The sequence below is a fragment of the Nicotiana tomentosiformis genome, chromosome 4 (genome assembly GCF_000390325.3).
Source record: "Nicotiana tomentosiformis chromosome 4, ASM39032v3, whole genome shotgun sequence".
In the NCBI taxonomy this organism is placed as follows: Eukaryota; Viridiplantae; Streptophyta; class Magnoliopsida; order Solanales; family Solanaceae; genus Nicotiana; species Nicotiana tomentosiformis.
Window position 1 is genome coordinate 41,265,780 of NC_090815.1, and position 18,932 is coordinate 41,284,711.

At 38.0% G+C, this 18,932-nt stretch overlaps 2 protein-coding genes, 1 non-coding gene and 1 pseudogene across 6 annotated transcripts; 2 read left to right on the top strand and 2 right to left on the bottom strand.

Moving 5' to 3' along the window:
• Nucleotides 1-351: 351 nt before the first annotated feature.
• On the bottom strand, nucleotides 352-456 carry LOC117279941 (small nucleolar RNA R71). The gene has a single exon (XR_004510384.1). It is a non-coding gene; the product is annotated as a small nucleolar RNA R71 (small nucleolar RNA).
• An 830-nt stretch (nucleotides 457-1,286) lies between these two features.
• Nucleotides 1,287-1,916, top strand: LOC138909557 (uncharacterized). The gene has a single exon (XM_070200763.1). It carries the CDS (start codon nucleotides 1,287-1,289, stop codon nucleotides 1,914-1,916), a length of 630 nt encoding a protein of 209 aa, XP_070056864.1.
• Nucleotides 1,917-6,094: 4,178 nt separating this feature from the next.
• LOC104108843 (eukaryotic translation initiation factor 5A-2-like) lies at nucleotides 6,095-7,867 on the top strand (annotated as a pseudogene).
• LOC104108659 (isopentenyl phosphate kinase) lies at nucleotides 7,210-18,456 on the bottom strand. 4 transcript variants are annotated; one of them, XM_018775289.3, is made up of 12 exons: nucleotides 18,239-18,456; nucleotides 13,073-13,303; nucleotides 12,793-12,890; nucleotides 12,226-12,268; nucleotides 11,582-11,643; nucleotides 11,397-11,453; nucleotides 8,761-8,796; nucleotides 8,616-8,693; nucleotides 8,411-8,477; nucleotides 8,232-8,294; nucleotides 7,733-7,836; nucleotides 7,210-7,559 (listed from the first exon to the last, which is right to left on the bottom strand). In XM_018775289.3, the coding sequence occupies exons 1-12, from the start codon at nucleotides 18,303-18,305 to the stop codon at nucleotides 7,491-7,493; spliced, it is 975 nt and encodes a 324-aa protein (XP_018630805.1). In that variant the 5' UTR covers nucleotides 18,306-18,456; the 3' UTR covers nucleotides 7,210-7,490. The 4 variants fall into 4 exon arrangements, with proteins under 4 accessions (XP_018630805.1, XP_009616074.1, XP_009616205.1 ...); XM_009617779.4 differs by having other exon boundaries at nucleotides 7,210-7,549; nucleotides 18,239-18,452; XM_009617910.3 differs by having other exon boundaries at nucleotides 7,210-7,549; nucleotides 13,073-13,308; nucleotides 18,239-18,449.
• Nucleotides 18,457-18,932: the final 476 nt, after the last annotated feature.

Here is an 18,932-nt window from a genome sequence, read left to right on the forward strand (position 1 = left end):
GAGGTGGCAATGCCCAACAATACTAATGTCACTTCCAGCATTGTGAAGCCCGGGATCACTATGTACTTTGAGCTAAAAAAGAGCATGATCCTGCTACTTCATGCAAATGGGCAGTTTATGGGTCTTCCACACGAGGATCCACAACAACATATCCTGAATTTCTTGGAGATTAGTGATACTTATATCACTAACGGAGTCACTCCAGACTATGTGAGGCTCACACTTTTCCCATTCTCTCTGTTGGGTGATGCAAAGCTATGGCTGAAGGCAGAACTGGATAATTCTATTACATCATGGAATGATGTGGCAAGGAAATTTTTAGCAAGGTTCTTCCCTTCAAGAAAAACTGCAAAGATTAGAAGTGAGATAGTCGCCTTCAAACAGAAAATGGGGGAGTCTTTATACTCAGCTTGGGAGAGGTTCAAGGGGCTACTCAAAGACTGTCCTCATCACAATCAGACCAACGAAGTGTTAGCTCACACTTTCATAGAGGGGCTACATCATGAGACAAAAATTGTGGTAGATGCTGCAGCTGGAGGTCAAGTGTTGGAAAAAAGCTTTGACGAGATATATGCATTATTGAACAAATTCTCCAAAAGCTATCCGGATTGGCAAAGAGAAATGGGCAGACACACGGTGCAAAAATCTGCAGGGGTTCTCGAGTTAGATGTCGTCTCGGCATTATCAGCGCAGATTTCTACACTGACCAACCAAGTCAATCATATGACCTTGGTTATTAACAAGCAACAAGCTCAACCAATGCAACGGGTTCAATTGTTTTGTGAAGTATGTGGAGAGGGTCATACGAGCGACTTATGCCTAGTTAATCCAGAGTCTGTCTGTTTTGTGGGTAATGCAAATAGGGGCCAGACAAACCAATATGGGAACACTTACAATCCCAACTGGAGGAACTACCCAAACCTCTCTTGGGGTGGAAATCAAGGTGTTCAAAATCAATACCGACCACAAGCACCTCAACAACAATATAAACCACCTCAGGCTGAATAACAGGCAAACTCAACAAGTCACATTGAGGAAATGATGAAGAAATTGATGGCTGACCAGCAAGACTATACAGCAGAGATGATAAAGAAAGTGATGGTTGACCAGCAGGCCCAAGCCGCAGCAATGAGAAATTTGGAGCGCCAAATGGGACAACTTGCTAGTGCCCAGAATACTCGACCAGTTGGAGCTCTTCCAAGTAACACTGGAGTTAATCCTAAGGCATCCATTAATGCTGTGTCATTAAGGCATCCATTGAAGTCCAGTCGAAAAAGAGAAAACATATGACTTTTAATGTGAGGTCAGCCACTATAGAATCAAAATCAAAAAAATCAAAGGAGTCAGAGAAGCTAGCTGAAGAGGCAGTGACTGAGCCGCCCCCACCATTAGTTGCAAGGCCACCACCTCTGTTCCCTCAAAGATTGCATAAAGTGAAGGATAATGTCGCGTACAAAAAGTTTCTTGATATTTTGAAGCAGGTACAAATAAATATTCCATTGGTAGACATTTTGCAAGAAGTGCCCAAATATGCAAAATACATCAAGGACATAGTGGCCAATAAAAGGAGGCTGACTGAATTCGAGATTGTGGCACTCACTGAGGAATGTAGCCCGAGAATCCAAAGTAAGCTGCCTCAGAAATTGAAGGATCCAGGTAGTTTCACTATCCAAATCTCGATTGGTAAGCATGCAGTCGGGCGAGCTTTGTGTGATCTTGGAGCGAGCATCAATCTGATGCCGCTATTTGTGTTCATACAGTTGGGTTTGGGTGAGCCGCGCCCAACAACGATAATCTTACAGTTGGCCGATCGCTCCCTTGCTCATCCGGAAGGAGTGATTGAAGATGTGTTAGTTCAAGTGGGTTCTTTCATATTCCCTGTTGATTTCATTATCTTGGACTACGAGCCTGATTAGGAAGTCCCATTTATTTTCGAGCGTCCATTCTTAGCCACGGGCCGAGCTATTATTGATGTATGCGAAGGAAAGATGACGATGAGAGTAGGTGATCAAGTGGAGGTATTTAATGTGTACAAAGCACTCAGATTGCCAGCCCACTATGAAAAGCTATCCATGATTTATGTAGTGGAAAGCAATGGTACGGCATTGGTGCCTTATATGAGCCCCATAGATCCTCTTGAACGAGCTTTGATTGGGAATGAAAAAGACACTGAAGATAAGATGATGGGCGAAATTGAGCAAGTACTTGACACGTCATGCAACTATGTCCATGGAATTAGGAAGTTTGAGGAGTTGGGCATGCATGTTACTCTAACCTTTCCTAAGCCATCTATTAAGGAAGCTCCAGAGCTAGAATTAAAGCCCCTTCCAGCACATTTGTGCTATGCTTATTTAGGGAACTAGGAAACATTGCCAGTAATTATCTCGTCCAGCCTGACTAATGTACAAGAATAAACATTGCTCAGAGTATTTCGCGAGCATAAAAAGGCTATAGGGTGGACAATTGCTGACATCAAATGAATCAGTCCATCATTTTGCATGCATAAAATTTTTCTGGAAGATGGACACTGCCCCAGTGTTTAGCAGCAAAGGAGATTGAATCCTATCATGAAAGAAGTCATGAAGAAGGAAGTAATTAAGTGGCTCGATGCAGGTATCATCTTTCCTATCTCTGACAGCAACTGGGTAAGCCCAGTGCAATGTGTGCCTAAAAAGGGAGGGATGACTGTGATTGAGAATGAAAAAAATGAGCTAATACCTACTCGCATTATGACGGGGTGGAGAGTTTGCATTGATTACAGAAAGCTCAACAAAGAAGCCCGTAAGGACCATTTCCCACTTCCATTCATTGACCAAATGTTGGACAGATTAGCGGGGCATGAATATTATTGCTTCCTTGATCGTTATTCGGGGTACAACCAGATCTCCATATGCCCCGAGGATTAGGAGAAGACCACTTTTACTTGTCCTTATGGCACATTCTCCTTCAAGCGAATGTCGTTTGGTCTTTGTAATGCACCAGCTACTTTCCAAAGATGCATGATGGCTATTTTCACTGATATGGTGAAAAACTTTGTGGAAGTTTTTATGGATAATTTTTCAGTCTTTGGGTCTTCTTATGATGATTGTTTGAAGAATTTGAGCAAGGTTTTGGCCCGTTGTGAAGAAATAAATCTGGTATTGAATTGGGAAAAGTGTCATTTTATGGTGCAGGAATGCATCGTGTTGGGTCACAGAGTGTCTAGGAGTGGCATTGAAGTTAATAAAGCGAAGGTGGAAGCGATTGAAAAATTACCTCCACCCATTTCTGTGAAAGGTGTCTGGAGTTTCTTGGGACACGCGGGATTCTATCGGCGCTTTATTAAAGATTTTTCTAAAATTGCTACTCCTTTGTGCAGGTTGCTTGAAAAAGATGTAACTTTAAATTTTGATGACGCCTGCCTGAAAGCATTTGAAGAGATCAAAAAGAAGTTGGTGGTTGCCCCCATTATTGCGGCACCTGATTGGTCCTTACCATTTGAGCTTATGTGTGATACAAATGACCATGCTATTGGGGCAGTGCTAGGCCAGAGGAAGGACAAAATGTTTTATTCCAACTGCTATGCGAGTAAGACTCTTGATGATGCGCAGCTAAATTACACCACCACTGAAAAGGAGTTGTTAGTTGTGGTGTAGGCCTTTGAGGAATTTCGGGCATATTTGGTGGGAACAAAAGTCATAGTCCATACCGATCATGCAGCAATCAGGTATATCTATTTACAAAAAATGAATCTAAGGCTAAATTGATGCACTGGGTATTGTTGTTGCAGGAATTTGATGTGAAAATAGGAGATCGAAAGTGCACAGAGAACCAAGTAGCTGACCATCTATCAAGGCTGGAAAATCACGATCACGTGGAGGAGGGTGGCCAAATTAAAGAAGTATTTCCTGATGAGCAACTTTTTGCTATCACCCAAGACCCTCTCCCATGGTACGCAGACTATGTGAATTATTTGGTGAGCGGGGTACTTCCTCCTGAAATTGAATCTGAGGCTAGAAAGAGATTTCTACATTATGTGAACTTCTACTATTGGGATGAGCCATATTTGTACAAGCAGTGTGTTGATCAAATGATGAGGAGATGCATACCAGAAAAAGGAGGTCGAACTAATATTGTACGATTGTCACGCATCACCCTATGGGGGCCATCATGGAAGCGATAGAACAACTGCAAAGGTATTACAATCCGAGTTATTTTGACCAACATTATTCAAGGATGTATATTCTTTTATTAAAAAGTGTGACCAGTGTCAGAGAACAGGAACAATCACAAAGAGGCATGGGATGCCTTTGAATAACATCCTGGAGGTCGAGATTTTTGATGTACGGGGAATAGATTTTATGGGACCATTCCCATTGTCCAGAGGAAACAAATACATTTTGCTACCAGTTGACTACGTGTCAAAATGGGTAGAGGCGATCGCATTGCCAACAACTGATGCCATGGTGGTAGCTGCGTTTGTAAAAAAGAATATATTTTCAAGGTTTGGGACTACACGTGCTTTGATAAGTGATGAAGGGACACACTTTTACAATCAGTTGTTGAATAATCTTCTAGCTAAATATGGAGTCTACCATAGAGTTGCGACGACATATCATCCTCAAACAAGTGGACAAGCAGAGGTGTCGAGCAGAGAAATAAAGCAAATCTTAGAGAAGACGGTGAGTGTGAATAGGAAGGATTGGGCTGCAAAGTTAGATGATGCCCTGTGGGCATATAGAACTGCATACAAAACGCCAATTGGGGCGTCGCCTTATAAGCTTGTTTATGGGAAGGCATGTCACTTGCATGTTGAACTTGAACACAAAGCGTATTGGGCCATTAAAAAGTTGAATATGGACTTCGAAGCCGCGGGCGAGAAAAGACTCCTGTAGTTGAATGAATTAGATGAGTTCAGGCTGCACTCTTATGAAAATGCTAAGCTTTACAAAGAAAAGACAAAGAGATGGCATGACAAGCATATCAAGCCGCGTCAATTCGAGCCAGGCCAACAGATGTTATTGTTCAATTCTAGGCTAAGGTTATTTCCTGGGAAGTTAAAATCGAGATGGTCAGGCCCATTTGAGGTGGTGAGAGTCACTCCTTATGGTGCAATTGAGTTGCGCGGGGTAAATGGTGAGAGAAAATTTTTAGTGAATGAACACAGAGTAAAGTACTATTGGGGAGAATAATTGATCGTGAGAAGATCAAAGTTGTACTCGCTGATGAGTAAGCGAGGCCCTGCGTCGTGCCGCGACGTTAAATCAGGCGCTTGTTGGGAGGAAACCCAATTTTTATTACTTTCATAGTTTAGCTTCTTAACTTTTTAGTTAGAGTAGTACTTCGGGAGAAGGTTATGAGAGCAATTATCGATTAATTAGCAACCATGAATGAATTGTATGAAAGTGACAGTTAACTAGAACACAATAGGATTGGTGAATCAATCACAACCCTGGAATATTTGTCTCTATTGAATACATAACAATCATTTTACTGCTTGATAATTTAGTATTACTCAGAATTATAGTTTAGTATAATCACATTCTTGAACTCGAATTTGGCTTGACTGAATAACAATCTTGGTGAATTTAGTGGGTAGTGGATACAAGTCTCTGTGGGTTCGACACTCGACTTATCTTTTTATTACTTGTACGACCACGTATATTTGCGTGTGCGTTTGGGAGCAACGGCGTACCACAACTAATTCCATGAGGTACCTACTACTAACATATGTATCGGCTCTGTCCACCAATTATTATTTTTTTCCTATTTGGACGTACCAAATTTAGAGCATCAATTAAAAAAGAGATAGAACCATAAAACTAAAAAAATACTAGTTTGTAAGACCCACAAAATTAAGTGGGATAATTTTGAAAAGTCTAATTGATATGATACAAAATAATCAAAAAAAATAAAATAATACAGCGTCGTTTCAACGCAGAACACATATAGGAAATGAAATATCTTTCCACAGACAAGTTAAATATAACGGTTCAAAATTAATCATCGAGGAAAAAAGAATGTGGAAAGTCCAAGAAAAAGCATATATATATATATATATATATATATATATATATATATATATATATATATATAAGCAGCCGAGGCGGTGACTGTAATTTGCCCTCTTTTGTTTATTTGTTCATAAAAAATGTGGGACGAGGAGCGTCAGTTTGAGTCAAAGGCCGACGCCGGAGCTTCGAAGACTTATCCATCCGTAAGAACGGTTACATTGTCATCTCTTGCAAGGTTTTTCTCTCTTAAGCGGATAATTTTACTTGTTTTTACTGATTTAGATTTCTACTTTTTGTTTCAACTTTGTATCTAAATTTCGACTATGATCTATTTCGTGCAAAAAAGAAAAGATTTTTTGCAGAAAATAAATATTAACCTCAATCAGAAAGTGTGTCCTTGTATAAAAAAATTCCTTGATTGCTTCCAGTGTTTGGTAACAGGTGGTGAAAGTGTTTACTTCCAAGACTGGCAAGCACGGACATGCCAAAGTGACATCTTCACTGGCAAGAAGCTCGAGGATATTGTTTCCTCTTCACACAATTGTGATGTATGTGCAGTTCGCTATATTCTTTTCATTATTTAATTATTTAATTGTCCTAACTGTGCTTGTTGCAGTTCCCCCATGTTAATCATACAGATTACCAACTCATAGACATCTCTGAGGATGGATTTGTATGTAACCATTTATAATTTGCAGATCAAGGATGAATTTGCTGAGGGCAAAGACCTAGTTGTGTCTGTCATGGGTGAGGGAGGAGCAGATTTGTGCACTCAAGGATATTGGTCCAAAGTAAATTCGTTAAGAGCGGTTGCACATCAAGATTGTGGATCAACTTGTTCAAGATATTTATCATCTTGATGATATCAATATCTGTTTATGTTAAAGGTTTAGTCTCATCTCCGCACTGGCCTTGAATGCTTCTTATAGCGTAGTTGAGACATGGCGTCTTGAATTAGCGCATCAAAGTTCAAACTGGACTTGAATTCTTCTTATAGTGAAGTCGAGTTTTGGCATCGTATTATTGACATTTGGTACGCAAGCAACAAATTGTGATGGGATGTCGAGAGATATGCTTTCTATAAGATTTAATCTGCCAACAGACCAAAATATGAAATTTTCTAATCCAATACTGCTATGATCTGTAATAAGGAAAATCTGAGAAAATGATTAGGAAAGGTGACTAGGAATAGGGAGGAAGAATAGGGAGACCACAATAAAAGGAGAAGTTTCCCATCATTTCTTTTCGTTGCTTTAGTGAACGAATGCAAAGTTCAACGAGGTACGGGTGGCATTATAAACTGAAAATTTGCTGTTTGTAAATGCCTTCACCCAGAAACAAAAAGGTCTTAAAATGATTTGAACTCACGCGTTCAGGGGTCCGTCCAAATGGTACACTTCTTACTGAATTAATCATCATCCTCGCTGCACGGACCAGGTTTCACTGCAGTAATCGATGATTTAACTCATATACCTGATGGCTGTTCCAAGCCAGTCATCAGGTATGCTGCCTTTCAAGATTCCACTCAGGGCTTTCACTGAGTGGTCCGTTCCTGCCTGCACCAACCTAAATCTCAGCACACAAGCAAACAACTAAGCCTCAATCCCAAACAAGTTGGGATCAGCAATATGAATCCTCACTTCTTTCACAGCACACAAGAAAAGAAATAATATATATCAAACTAGTTGGCATAGGCTGTATTTTTTCACCCTCGGTGGCTTTCCAGGAAAACATATTACCTTTGTTATGTAGACATCGATTCCAAGCTTTGCAATCATAGCGGCTTCTGTTATCTTTGTCACCATCCCACCAGTTGTATCATGGGCAGCTACAGTGAATTCAACTGTTGATGAAAGATTGAGGAATGATGAATACCAAGTAAACAAACTCTCTCTGAAGATAGTTGAATGCAAGTCAAACTGTTTAGTGCCTTTATAACGAAATAAGCAGCTAAATCCAGCATGGCACTGTCTTCTTCAGTTGCAACTTACGGTATAAGAACAGATGTACTTATTCTGATTGATATATGCACACAAGGCAATTAGATTCGCAGCCCCCAACAGTATAATCTTCTCCATTTGGGTCTGGCTTTCTTATACGTAATTGTGGGCTTGTTTTATGACTATCAATATTGAGGAATTTGCAGATATGAGAATGAAGCTATATTGGTGTTCAAATGCATATTCAGTTCCCAGAGTAAGCAAAATTGATGTGACAATATGATTGTTCTACACTGACCTGGCTTGCTTGTGTCCTCTAATCTAGGTTTCACTACCGACCAGCTTCCATCTTCACGTACAGCTGTCACAAGTGAACATTTCTCGTCTCAATATGATGCAGCTTCCTGTAGTTGCTCTACGGAAAGTAATATATTCAAAACAATGAACCCAACTCTAGGGCTAAAACGGAGCATTTACCAATTTCCCGGATAAGCACAGCGCCAGGTTCTACTGGTGGACGATCATATACGCCAAGTACATCTGTCTTCACTCAAGATGTATAGGATACACTCGTGTAAAAATGAAGAATCTAGAAAGTCTTATGGAGTAACTATTCTAATTTGCAAATCTCCAGCATGAACAGTATCAGAATGCACTCTCTACATAACAATGCGTCGGATACAAGAAAAACAACAAACTCTGGCTTTAGTTCAGCTGCTAAATGACGTATTATCACGTCTCCGCTCAGAATGGTGCACTCCTGAACAAGTGAAAGGATTAAGTAAATGATCACCAAGTTAATGTTCAATTATACTTGAAAAACAGACCTGTAATGTATCCAGGACAGCATCTCCATGCAAAACCTGGAATTCAAATGAACTTGTGTTATAACATTCCAATAGTTATGTTCACAAATTAGAAAATTGAAGCAATTACAATGACAAAGTGACCAAATTAGGAAGTGATACTTTAATTCACTAATCTGATATCCTATGAAAGAATAAAGAAGAAAATCTTTATGAAGGGCAATATAATCGAAGTTCCTTGCAATGAAGAAAAGACTCAAAAGTGGTCACTCAAGGCAGAGCGAAAGCTAAGCTAAGGTACATTTGCAGAAAACCATCTTTTTCTTTTTGCTAACATAAATTGGTTATTTCACACAGATTAACATTGTATATAATGAACATGACACTAGTTCAAGTAAAATAATATTTTGAAAAGCTTTCGGACTACATAAATAAACTTTAACTGCCAGCCCCTTTCATATATAATTTAGTGATGAACTATCATTAACATTAGATAATCCATAGTTAATTGTACTCGGACCTACTCTGAACACAAAATTATCTGATTGTGAAGTATGGTCGTTGGATATAAAGATAGCTTAAAATTACACAAAGACAGTTTATACCATGTGTTAATACATTTATTGGCTTTTAACTCTTCAAATAACCGATACGGCTAAGTATCAGCACTGAGCAGGTTTCATGCGTATATGTGATTGTAAGAGAGACAATCATCTGTGGTATTTTTCCCACAAGAAACATGAATTTCTATGAGTGAGGAACAAGTTCTCCATATCTCTTAAAATTTCTTGGTAATGTTTAAATGTCATGAATCAAATGTTGTGCTAAAAGAAAAAAAAACACATTATATGCCTTCAGATCTTTAACTCTCAGCAGAAATCTGCTCCTACATCATAATTAAATATGATCCTTTCTGCCTATAATAGTGGTATAGCAGATAGTTAACACTTAAGAATCAAGTCAAACTCAAATACATGGAAGATATTTTACTCCAGCACTTGAAAAGGAGCTAGAAGAAGAAGTAATAGCAGGCACATACCCAAGAATGAAACATAACGTCTTGCATGATGGGAGTGCCCTCATCCAAAAGATTTTAGCACCAATCCCACTTTTGTTAGTTTTCTTTTTGTGCGGGTTTTGTCATAGTTTGTTAGAGATACTATGTCATGCATCAGTTTAAAGTTTCCAAAAAGTTACATTATGACCTAGGCTGCTTCACACATTATCATAAGGTTTTGGCTTCATTACTCCGGTTCTTTTACAAGGTAACAGAGCTAATCTTAAGTAAAAATGTTCTCTATGTAAATCTGTTCAATCAACAGTTTTTCTCTCTACTTCTAGTCCAATTGTACATTGTCTCTCTATCCAATTAGTCGCTTTGCACTTGGCTCAGTCTACCAACTCAACTAGCCACTAGCTCTATTGTAGGTTCTTTTCTCTACTCGTTGAACCCAGTTTCTATGCTTCAATCCTCCAGATACCTTCTTCAACTTGTTGATCTTAATCTCTTTGCTCTAAACTCACTCTTCAACCTACAAGCCACATTCACGTTGTTGAGATTACTTATGCGAAATAATGTTACAGATACACAACATGCCGCGCCTTGTTAAGAGTTGCAGAAGAGCTTTATCATTGTCCGGCTACTCCACCCATTATATTAAGGATTTGGATTGGATGTGCAGATTATTTATAATTGTCACATGGCAAGCCTTTAGTTTAGATATGTGGGCTTATGAGTCACAAAATGTTAAGCACAGAACAATCCACTGAATAGGAAGGTCAGATTCCCTTTTAGGTAAGAGGGCCACATGAATTTTGTTAACTTCAGTTTTGAATCCTCGTGTGTAATTCACTAATTCCTTCGCCCAGTACTCGTTTTTTCACTTTTTACTTAGTATTACTATTTCATGCATGTTTCTCAGCTCGTCTATCGCATGGGATGTATCTGCTTTTCTCTCTTCAACCCAAAGATTCTAAGGATCCCATGGATCACCAGAGTTCCTTTCCTTATGCATATAATCTGTTGCTTTACAAGCGTGGGGTCTTTAGCTGGTGCTGGCGCCTGCTGCAATGCCTCCGGAACCTCACTGTTGTTCAACAGCAGTGCCCTCCTCCAAGAAGAATGGATTCAAAATTCTTGATCAACATGTCAAAAAGAGCAAGACAGCGCGATACATCATTACCAACAACATTCATGCACAGAATCATCCTAAAAGTAAAAAGCTAGAAGGAGCTTTGAGTAGTAGAACTTTTTCCTTTTCTCCATGTTCTTCTACAGGTTTTTTTGAGCTTTTGGTGTATATGTCAAAACCCATATGATCATGAGATTTTGCACTATCTATAACATTCTTCTAGACATTCATGTGGAACATCAAAGTTTATGAATATACATCAAAAAGAGCTGACAGTTAAGCACCTCCTAGACATGAAAAGCCTAAACATCATGAGAAAGCTACCTACACAATGCACATTCTGAATGATATGCTTGGCTAAGAAAATGATATGAAAGATATCAGGGGAAAGGTAAGAATATGGTCAGGAAGTCTCTGTTTCACATAAAAAACAAAACTGAAAAATAATCACAGAGCCTAAGGAGATAGTTATATGTGTGAAAAATAATGAGTGGTCAGGCTAAGACCCAACGAGTTTAAACTCACAGGTATAAAACCAGCATCAATTGCTTTAATGACCATTGAAATGTCAGCCTCTGTCATCTGCAAAAGCACAAGTTGTCAAATTTCAAAATATTTCATGGAAAGGAACAATTTGTTTTTTCCCGAAAGAGCTTAAAAATATAGCAATATATCCATTAAATAAAATGATCTTCAGTTCGCCTTCTAACATTTCTTTGACATGTTGACCAACCACATGAGAATGGAGACATTCCGATGGAAGGAATACCCTCTGCAACAACAAAAACCATTTGTTAGGAATGTACTGGTAAGAGACAGACATAAAATCGTAATGTAGCGCATGACTAAGTAATCTGTGAAGAATGAATTCAAGTAAGCTCTTCAAGTTAAAAATATGCATTTATGGTGAATCATTAACAAGCCTTGTACATGAAGAGCGTTGATTGTTTGACGGTTAACTGGATGGACAGTTATCTAGTACTATGAAGATCAACAGCGTGACTAGATTAATTAGGATGTTAGCTTTAAAAAGAGCGATGTGCCCTTGTAACATCTTCCATAGAGCGTCATAGCCCCTCCAATCTGATATGATAATTACTTATGGCCTTCACAGTGTCTTTTCAAATCCTATTTCTTATCGTGCAGTAAAGAAGTTGGGCTAAGAGAGAGATTTCAGCACTTAAACATCAAAATTTATTTCAAATCCCAACCCTGCCCAAAGTGAGACCAACTGGAGGTAAATGGAGTGCAGATGTGAAAATGTTACATGTCACGCTACCAGTAACATTTAATCTCATCTATTTCAAGACAGGCTTAGAGACTAGCAGTATAGAAAAGAAATTGTTATGAGTACCTCTTGCTAGGGCTCTCACGATTTCAAGATTGAGGGATGTGACCTGGAATAAAGAAAAATGAGTATTCTATAGCATATTACCAGGGCATCAAAGCAAAAGCATAAAAAGGAGATCATTACATACAGACAAAGGAGTCTAACAAGTAATTAAGTCATAATCACTTAATTTGCAGGAAACACCAAACCCGTCGTTCCTTGAACACCTAAATAGAAAACTCTCAGGTAGTGCATAAGGTTAAGCAGATAAGAACTCAAGCATGGAAGTTAAGCCCGCATAAGATCCTGGAAATATGCCCAAAAGAAGAGGAGAACTAAGATGCATGCATGAAGTATATTTTGTAATGTTTGTGACCCAAATGAAAAAACCATGGAATGTAGAAATGCAAAAGAAAACAGAGGGAAGCAAATATTTCACTGGTCTCAGCAACGGCACCGCTAGTCCTAAGTTAAAAGCAGAATGTAGAAAAGGAAAAAAGACAATATCAGCTACATAATAGAGTTGAAAAATGTGTGCCACGCGGAACAAAGATATTGCTTGAAAATGAAAAGGTGAGGGCTGGATCTTACTGAAATTCTTGTAGCAACAAAACCAGCCTTGACAAGAGGTCGGCTTAGTCCACCCTTATGAACACCTGACTTGCTAGCTTGAAAGTGTCCAAAGGAACCTGAAGGCAATGATGACAACGTAAAAGGGTCACGAGTTTACATGAAACTAAGAACTAAATTGTCCTTCTAGAGAAGTAAATCTGGTAGATTATGTTTTATTCATTTCATAATTCACATCGTTTTGTTGGCTAATGAACCTTAGAAATCTTGCTAATGACTAAGCACACTCGAAAACATCAACCTGCTCCATGAACAACAATAAAACTTTCTGAATCCGCAACTGGTTGATCACTGAACTCATCGACGAAACTTGGAGGTTCAGACTGTCCCGGCCTTTTGCTCCAATCCATTCCAAGAATTTTTGCAGAATCAGAATTCGGAATCAATGCTTGACGAAGCTGGGATGAAACTTCCGTAAGATTCTCCTCATCTATAGTCTCCAATTTATTTTTACATGTGATCGCTGCACCTCCTGAACTAAACAGTAAACAAGTAATGAATCCTCAGAAAGCAGACATGCTAATAAGTAGAAAAGGATTCTAATCCCCTTGTTTAAACCAACCTGATGTCACTTCAAATGCAATTTATACATTGTAAAGAGTAACCTAAAATAGTTAAATACAAACTCCGAAGAGAGAATCAACTGGTCCATTCTAATTGTTAAGTGACCAACATATTTCTATTTTTATTTTTTCTACAGGTAAAATCAATCACTATGTCTCAATCTTAAACTATGGGCTCATATACTAGGAATCCTCCGTATCAGTGAAAGAATATACATTCTTGTTTGGCTATTTTTATGTTGTCTGTCAACCTATTATAACTCTCCTTTATCCAGGCTTGTAATGCTATGTTTTGCACATATGTGGAGTTAGTTTTTCCCCTCTTGTTTATAGGTAAAAATCGTCAAAAAAGAAAATAACAGTGTTTCCTGTAAGATGAAAGCACATCCAAGCTGAGGCATCATCATATCCGAGAGTTAATAAGTAAAGGAACTCTTTCCCCGAAGAAGATACAAGGATCTTAGAAAAATAAAAAAATGGTACTTTCTTCGGAACTACAAAGTGTAAAAGTACTTGCTATAGTGAAATCAGTTGCTCCTCTCGGGTCATGATTTTTTAATTATGTACTATTTAGAAGGATTTTTCACGTTAAAATCCTTGTGTATTTGTTTCTCATTTTATTATCGTTAATTACCGTATTTTGGTTCTCAGCATTTATTGCAGTTAGAACAGTGAATATACTTTCCAACAATTGGTATCAGAGCACATGTTATGCTCATAAACAGAAATATTTTTCATGGTCGGTTGTAACTCTAAGAGAAAATGTCAGTAAAGTACGAGGTAACAAGATTCAACAGTAATGACGGTTTTCTATATGACAAAGAAGGATGAAAGATCTACTTATCCAACAAGCAAGGCACTAGATAGCAATAGGACGAAGCCCGAACCCATGAAACATGAGGATTAGGCGGACATGAATGAAAAGGCAGCCAGTGCAATCCAACTGCACTTGTCTGATGAAGTACTCAATAATGTCGGTGATTAAGATAGTGACTGTGGTATTTAGAAAAGACTAAAAAGCATGTACATGTCCAAATCCTTGGCAAACAAGTTATTTTTAAGAAAAGAACTATATGATTGAAGGTACAAATTTCTGATCACATTTAAATATGTTAAATGGATTAATCATGCAGCTAGCCAACCTCGGAGAACAAATTAGTGAATTAGATTAGGTAATCTTGCTACTGAACTCGTTGCCATCTTCCTATGAATAATCATCCTGCATTATGAATAATCATCCTGCATCGTAGAGATGCCATTGAGTTAAAGGAGGTCATATCAGTCATCCTACTCAATGAGAAGATAAGGAAGAAGCTTGAGAATCAGGGGCAGGGCTCTTATCATGGAAACAGAGGCATGAGGCATTATAAAGCTTCGAGTAGCATGATAAATTCAAAGGTCGTGGAAAGTCCCGGGACCGTCAAAAGGTAGAAATTGTTACAATTGCGGCCAAACCGATCACTTCAAAAGAAATTGCCCAAATCCAAAGAAAGATCAAAAACAGTGGCCATAAGAATGATGACAACACAATTGTCATAGTGCATAATGATGATTTGATGGCTCTCTTCATTCGCGAGAGGAAGGATGCATATACTTGGCAAGCCAGGAGTCAAAATAGGTGATTGACATAGCAGCATCCTAACATGCCACTCCGGAATAGTTTTATAGGTACATCGTAGAGAACTTTAGGACGGTCAAGATGGGAAATACCAATCACTCAAAGATTGTGAGGATTAGTGACATTTGTATCAAGACAAATGTCGGAAACACATTAGTTCTAAAGTTGTGCAAAACATACCAAATTGCGAATGAATTTGATTCCAGGGATCGCTATAAATTGAGGCGGGTACGCGAATCATTTCGCCAATAGGAAGTGGAGGCTCATCAAAGGATCATTGGTGATTGCTAAAGGAGTTGCTCGCTACATATTCTACAAGGCAACCACTCAGTATGAGATGCGATTGTAGATGACATACCAGCAGATTTGTGGCACCAAAGATTGTGCCATATGAGTGAGAAGGGACTGCAGATTTGTGGCATCAGATGCACATTAGTTCTCTACCATGCAAGATGGTTGTTTCCAAATTATCACAGGAAGATGGCAATGAGTTTAGGAAAGGGATAGCCTTATCTACTTCACTACATCTTTCTCCAAGATTGACTAGCTACGTGATTAATCCATTAAACATTTAAATATGACAAGAAATTCGCACCTTCAGTCATATGAATGAAATACAGTTGCTTTCTTAAAAACAACTTGTTTATCAAGGATTTGGACATGTACAAACTTTTTAGTTTTTTTTAAATGTCACGGGTACTACCTTCATCACCTATATTATTGAGTACTTCATCAGACAAGTGTAATCAGATTGCACTAGCCGTCTTTCCATCCATGTCTGCCTAATCCTCAGGTTTCACGTGTTCGAGTTTCGTCTCATTGCCATCTAGTGCCTTGCTTATTGGATGGGTAGATCTTTCATCCTTCATTGTCATATAGAGAAACCATCATCTCTATTGAATTTTGTTACCTCGTACTTTATTCCTGATATTTTTTTTTCACAGAGTACGTTACAGCCGACCATGAACAATAATTTTATGTATGAGCAAAACATATGCTCTGATACCAATTGTTGGGAAAAATAACCAACAAAAAATATTCACGGTATATAACTGCAATAAACACAGAGAACCAAAATACAGTAATCAACGATAATAATATAAAAACAAGGACACCTATATTTTAACATGGAAAATCTTTTTTAGAGAAAATCACGACCCGAGAGGAGTAACTGATTTCACTATAGCGAGAACTTTTCCACCTCACTATAATAATGCTCACACTCTTTTTCCTCTCAAAGTATTTTATTTCTCACACTTCGTAAATTCTTCTCTTGCTCTCTGTGTTTTGTGTCATACAACTGAGAGAGCTCTGGCCTATATATAATAGTAGAATTGCCTGGTGTACCCTTTATGCCAAAAGTCAAGTTTGACATTGGTGAACACTAGGGTTGTCTAAGGGTGGGGGATTTCCCGGAACCGGTCCGTACCGGTACCGCTCCGTCCCGGTCCGGTTGGGGGGTAGGGGTAAGGGATTGGGGCTAAGGGGAAGGAGAAGGAGAAGGGGAGGGGTAGGCCTGAAAAAAGTACCCTTAGAACTGGTCTGATTGGTACCCTAAAGGTACCGTACCGGCAGTGGTCCGGTACAGGACCGGTACCCTTAACTTTTTTTTTAATTTTTAAATTTAACTATTTTTTTACCGTAAGACAGCGGTTATTGGCAACGGCCAAAAACGGCTATTTTTGCCACCCTACCCCCTAACACCCTCCCTAACCCTTAATTTATATTTTTAACCTCGAAGTTTGTCAAATTACACTTTGGCCCTATTTTTAAACGATAAATATCTCATTTTATTCTTTTTTTTCACATAAAACTCTCCTATCTATCTAATAATCTCTCTCTCTCTCTCTCTCTCTCTCTCTCTCTCTCTCTCTAATTGCAATTAATATTTTAGCACTCAATTATTTTACTATAATTTTTCAAGCATCAACATCAATTATACGACGACGTATTTTTTTGTTGGCGCTACACCACTAGTCGGAGCAATTTTCTTCCATCGACATCAATCATATATTAGCGCTTGGTACACTCGTTCCGACTTTTATTAAGTTTCGCATTTATTTTTGTTATCCCTGTATTGCTATTTGTTGTTATTTTAATTATTTATTATTAAAAATGGCTCCTAAAATGGTAAAGAAAATATTTACTAGATTGACTACGGTTAATGCTAGGGAGGGGGTCCCTGTTGTGAAACAAAGTCCGGGTATATCTGTTACAGACAAGAAACATATAATTCTGCCTTTCAAGGTTTTCCTAGAACAACAGTTAGAAATGATGTTTGCAATGATGAAGGAAATGATGACTTGCTGAAATATTGGATTAAAGCGGAGAGAAGAAACATTAGCTTTCCAGATATAAATCAAGAAGACTATGATGCATAATGAAATACTACCTACCGGAGATGGTGGGGATGCAGAAGAACAAGTACTATCAATTTCAAGCGAAGAACCACTAAAAATTATTGAAAAACTATATAAATCCTTCAAAAGAAAAATATAATTTTATTTTTATAAGTATTGAAATACAAATAAATACTTATAATATTTACATTGCATTAAATAAAATAAAAGACACTTCATAGCCTTGAATATTTTCATCCCGTAAAGTTTGTGTGTATTTAAATATAGCAATATTTTAAATTTGAATTTAAAACACCCCTAAGTACCCTTACCGGTACCGCCCCCTTACTCAGTTCCCTTAAGTACCCAGAACCCTCCCCTCAGACAGCCCTAAACACATACAAATATTGACTGGCCGCCTATTAAGTTCAAAGAAGAACAACAAACTTTCTTTCCTCTTTTTCATGGTTTCACATTCTGGTAGATGGGGCTGGACCTCACAAAATAAGAGCCTCTTCCTGGTAGGATGAGTTATTTTTTCCCTTCTTATTTATAGGTAAAAAATATCACAAAATTTGTCCTAGATGAAAACTTCCACAACTTTTTAGACCCAATACTTCTTGGACCCATTTCAATACCTCAGCCAGTCCAATAAGTAAATGATAAAAGTAATAAACAAATTGCTCAAGATCCCAGATCACTCTCCCTTGTATTGGTCGGAAAAAGCAAATAGGGTATTCCAAATTTCAGATTTTTCAATCAAATCCACACATATCAGATTAAATGTAGAGAAACAATGAAAATGGAACTGAAAGAAACTAAAAGATAAAAAAATAATAATAATAATGAATACCAAGATTGAGCGTTAAGGAAAAAGAGTAACTCACCGAGCTTGACGATGCAGCGAACGCGTTTGGTTGGAGGGACCGGGGCGGAAGCTTTATTCTGCTCCATTTTGGTTGACGCTTTCTGCTACTCGTCTAAGTCGCTGCTGCTACTGCAACAGTAGAAACTCTGTCTTTGTTCAAGCTGACTCCGAGCCCGAGGTAGCTCAAAATTGAAGCACAAAATCAGCACTTCTTCTTTTTATTATTCTTTTTCTTTCTTTCTTTCTTCTAAATGCACCTGGGTTTTTTTTTTATGTTTGTCTGAGCTTAGACGATATTTTGACCGAGGGATTAATGTAATAGTAATTCATTAAAAAGAGAATAATTTAACAGTAATTTGATTTACGTTAACAATATGTGAAAATGGTTTTATAATTAATTTGCCCAATCATTTAGGACTTTTTAAATATAGAAGCAATATGAATTAGAATTGAAAGGGTACTATTTCTTTGTTTCTTCGTTCGAAGTGTTTTGGGACCGTTTGTCCATACAGAAAAATCTTTTTTTAGTTTTTTCTTTCAAAAATGTGTTTATCCATACAATTTTACAAGTTTTTAGAAATTTTTCTAAAATAAGTTTTTCAAAAAGCAAAAAGTGATTTTGACCACTTTTTCAAAATTTTCAAAAAAAAAAAAAATTACTCAGTCACAAAACTGCAATATTTTTTTAAGTGAAATGCATGTCCAAACATAAT

Coding starts and splice junctions, on each gene's coding strand:
- LOC104108659 (XM_009617779.4), bottom strand. CDS start 18,305: ATGGAGCAGAATAAAGCTTCCGCCCCGGTCCCTCCAACCAAACGCGTT. Junction 13,304..18,238: donor TCGCTGCATCGTCAAGCTCG/GTGAGTTACTCT, acceptor TGTTTAGTTCAG/GAGGTGCAGCGATCACATGT. Junction 7,837..8,231: donor AGAGGACACAAGCAAGCCAG/GTCAGTGTAGAA, acceptor TTTCATCAACAG/TTGAATTCACTGTAGCTGCC.
- LOC138909557 (XM_070200763.1), top strand. CDS start 1,287: ATGACTTTTAATGTGAGGTCAGCCACTATAGAATCAAAATCAAAAAAA.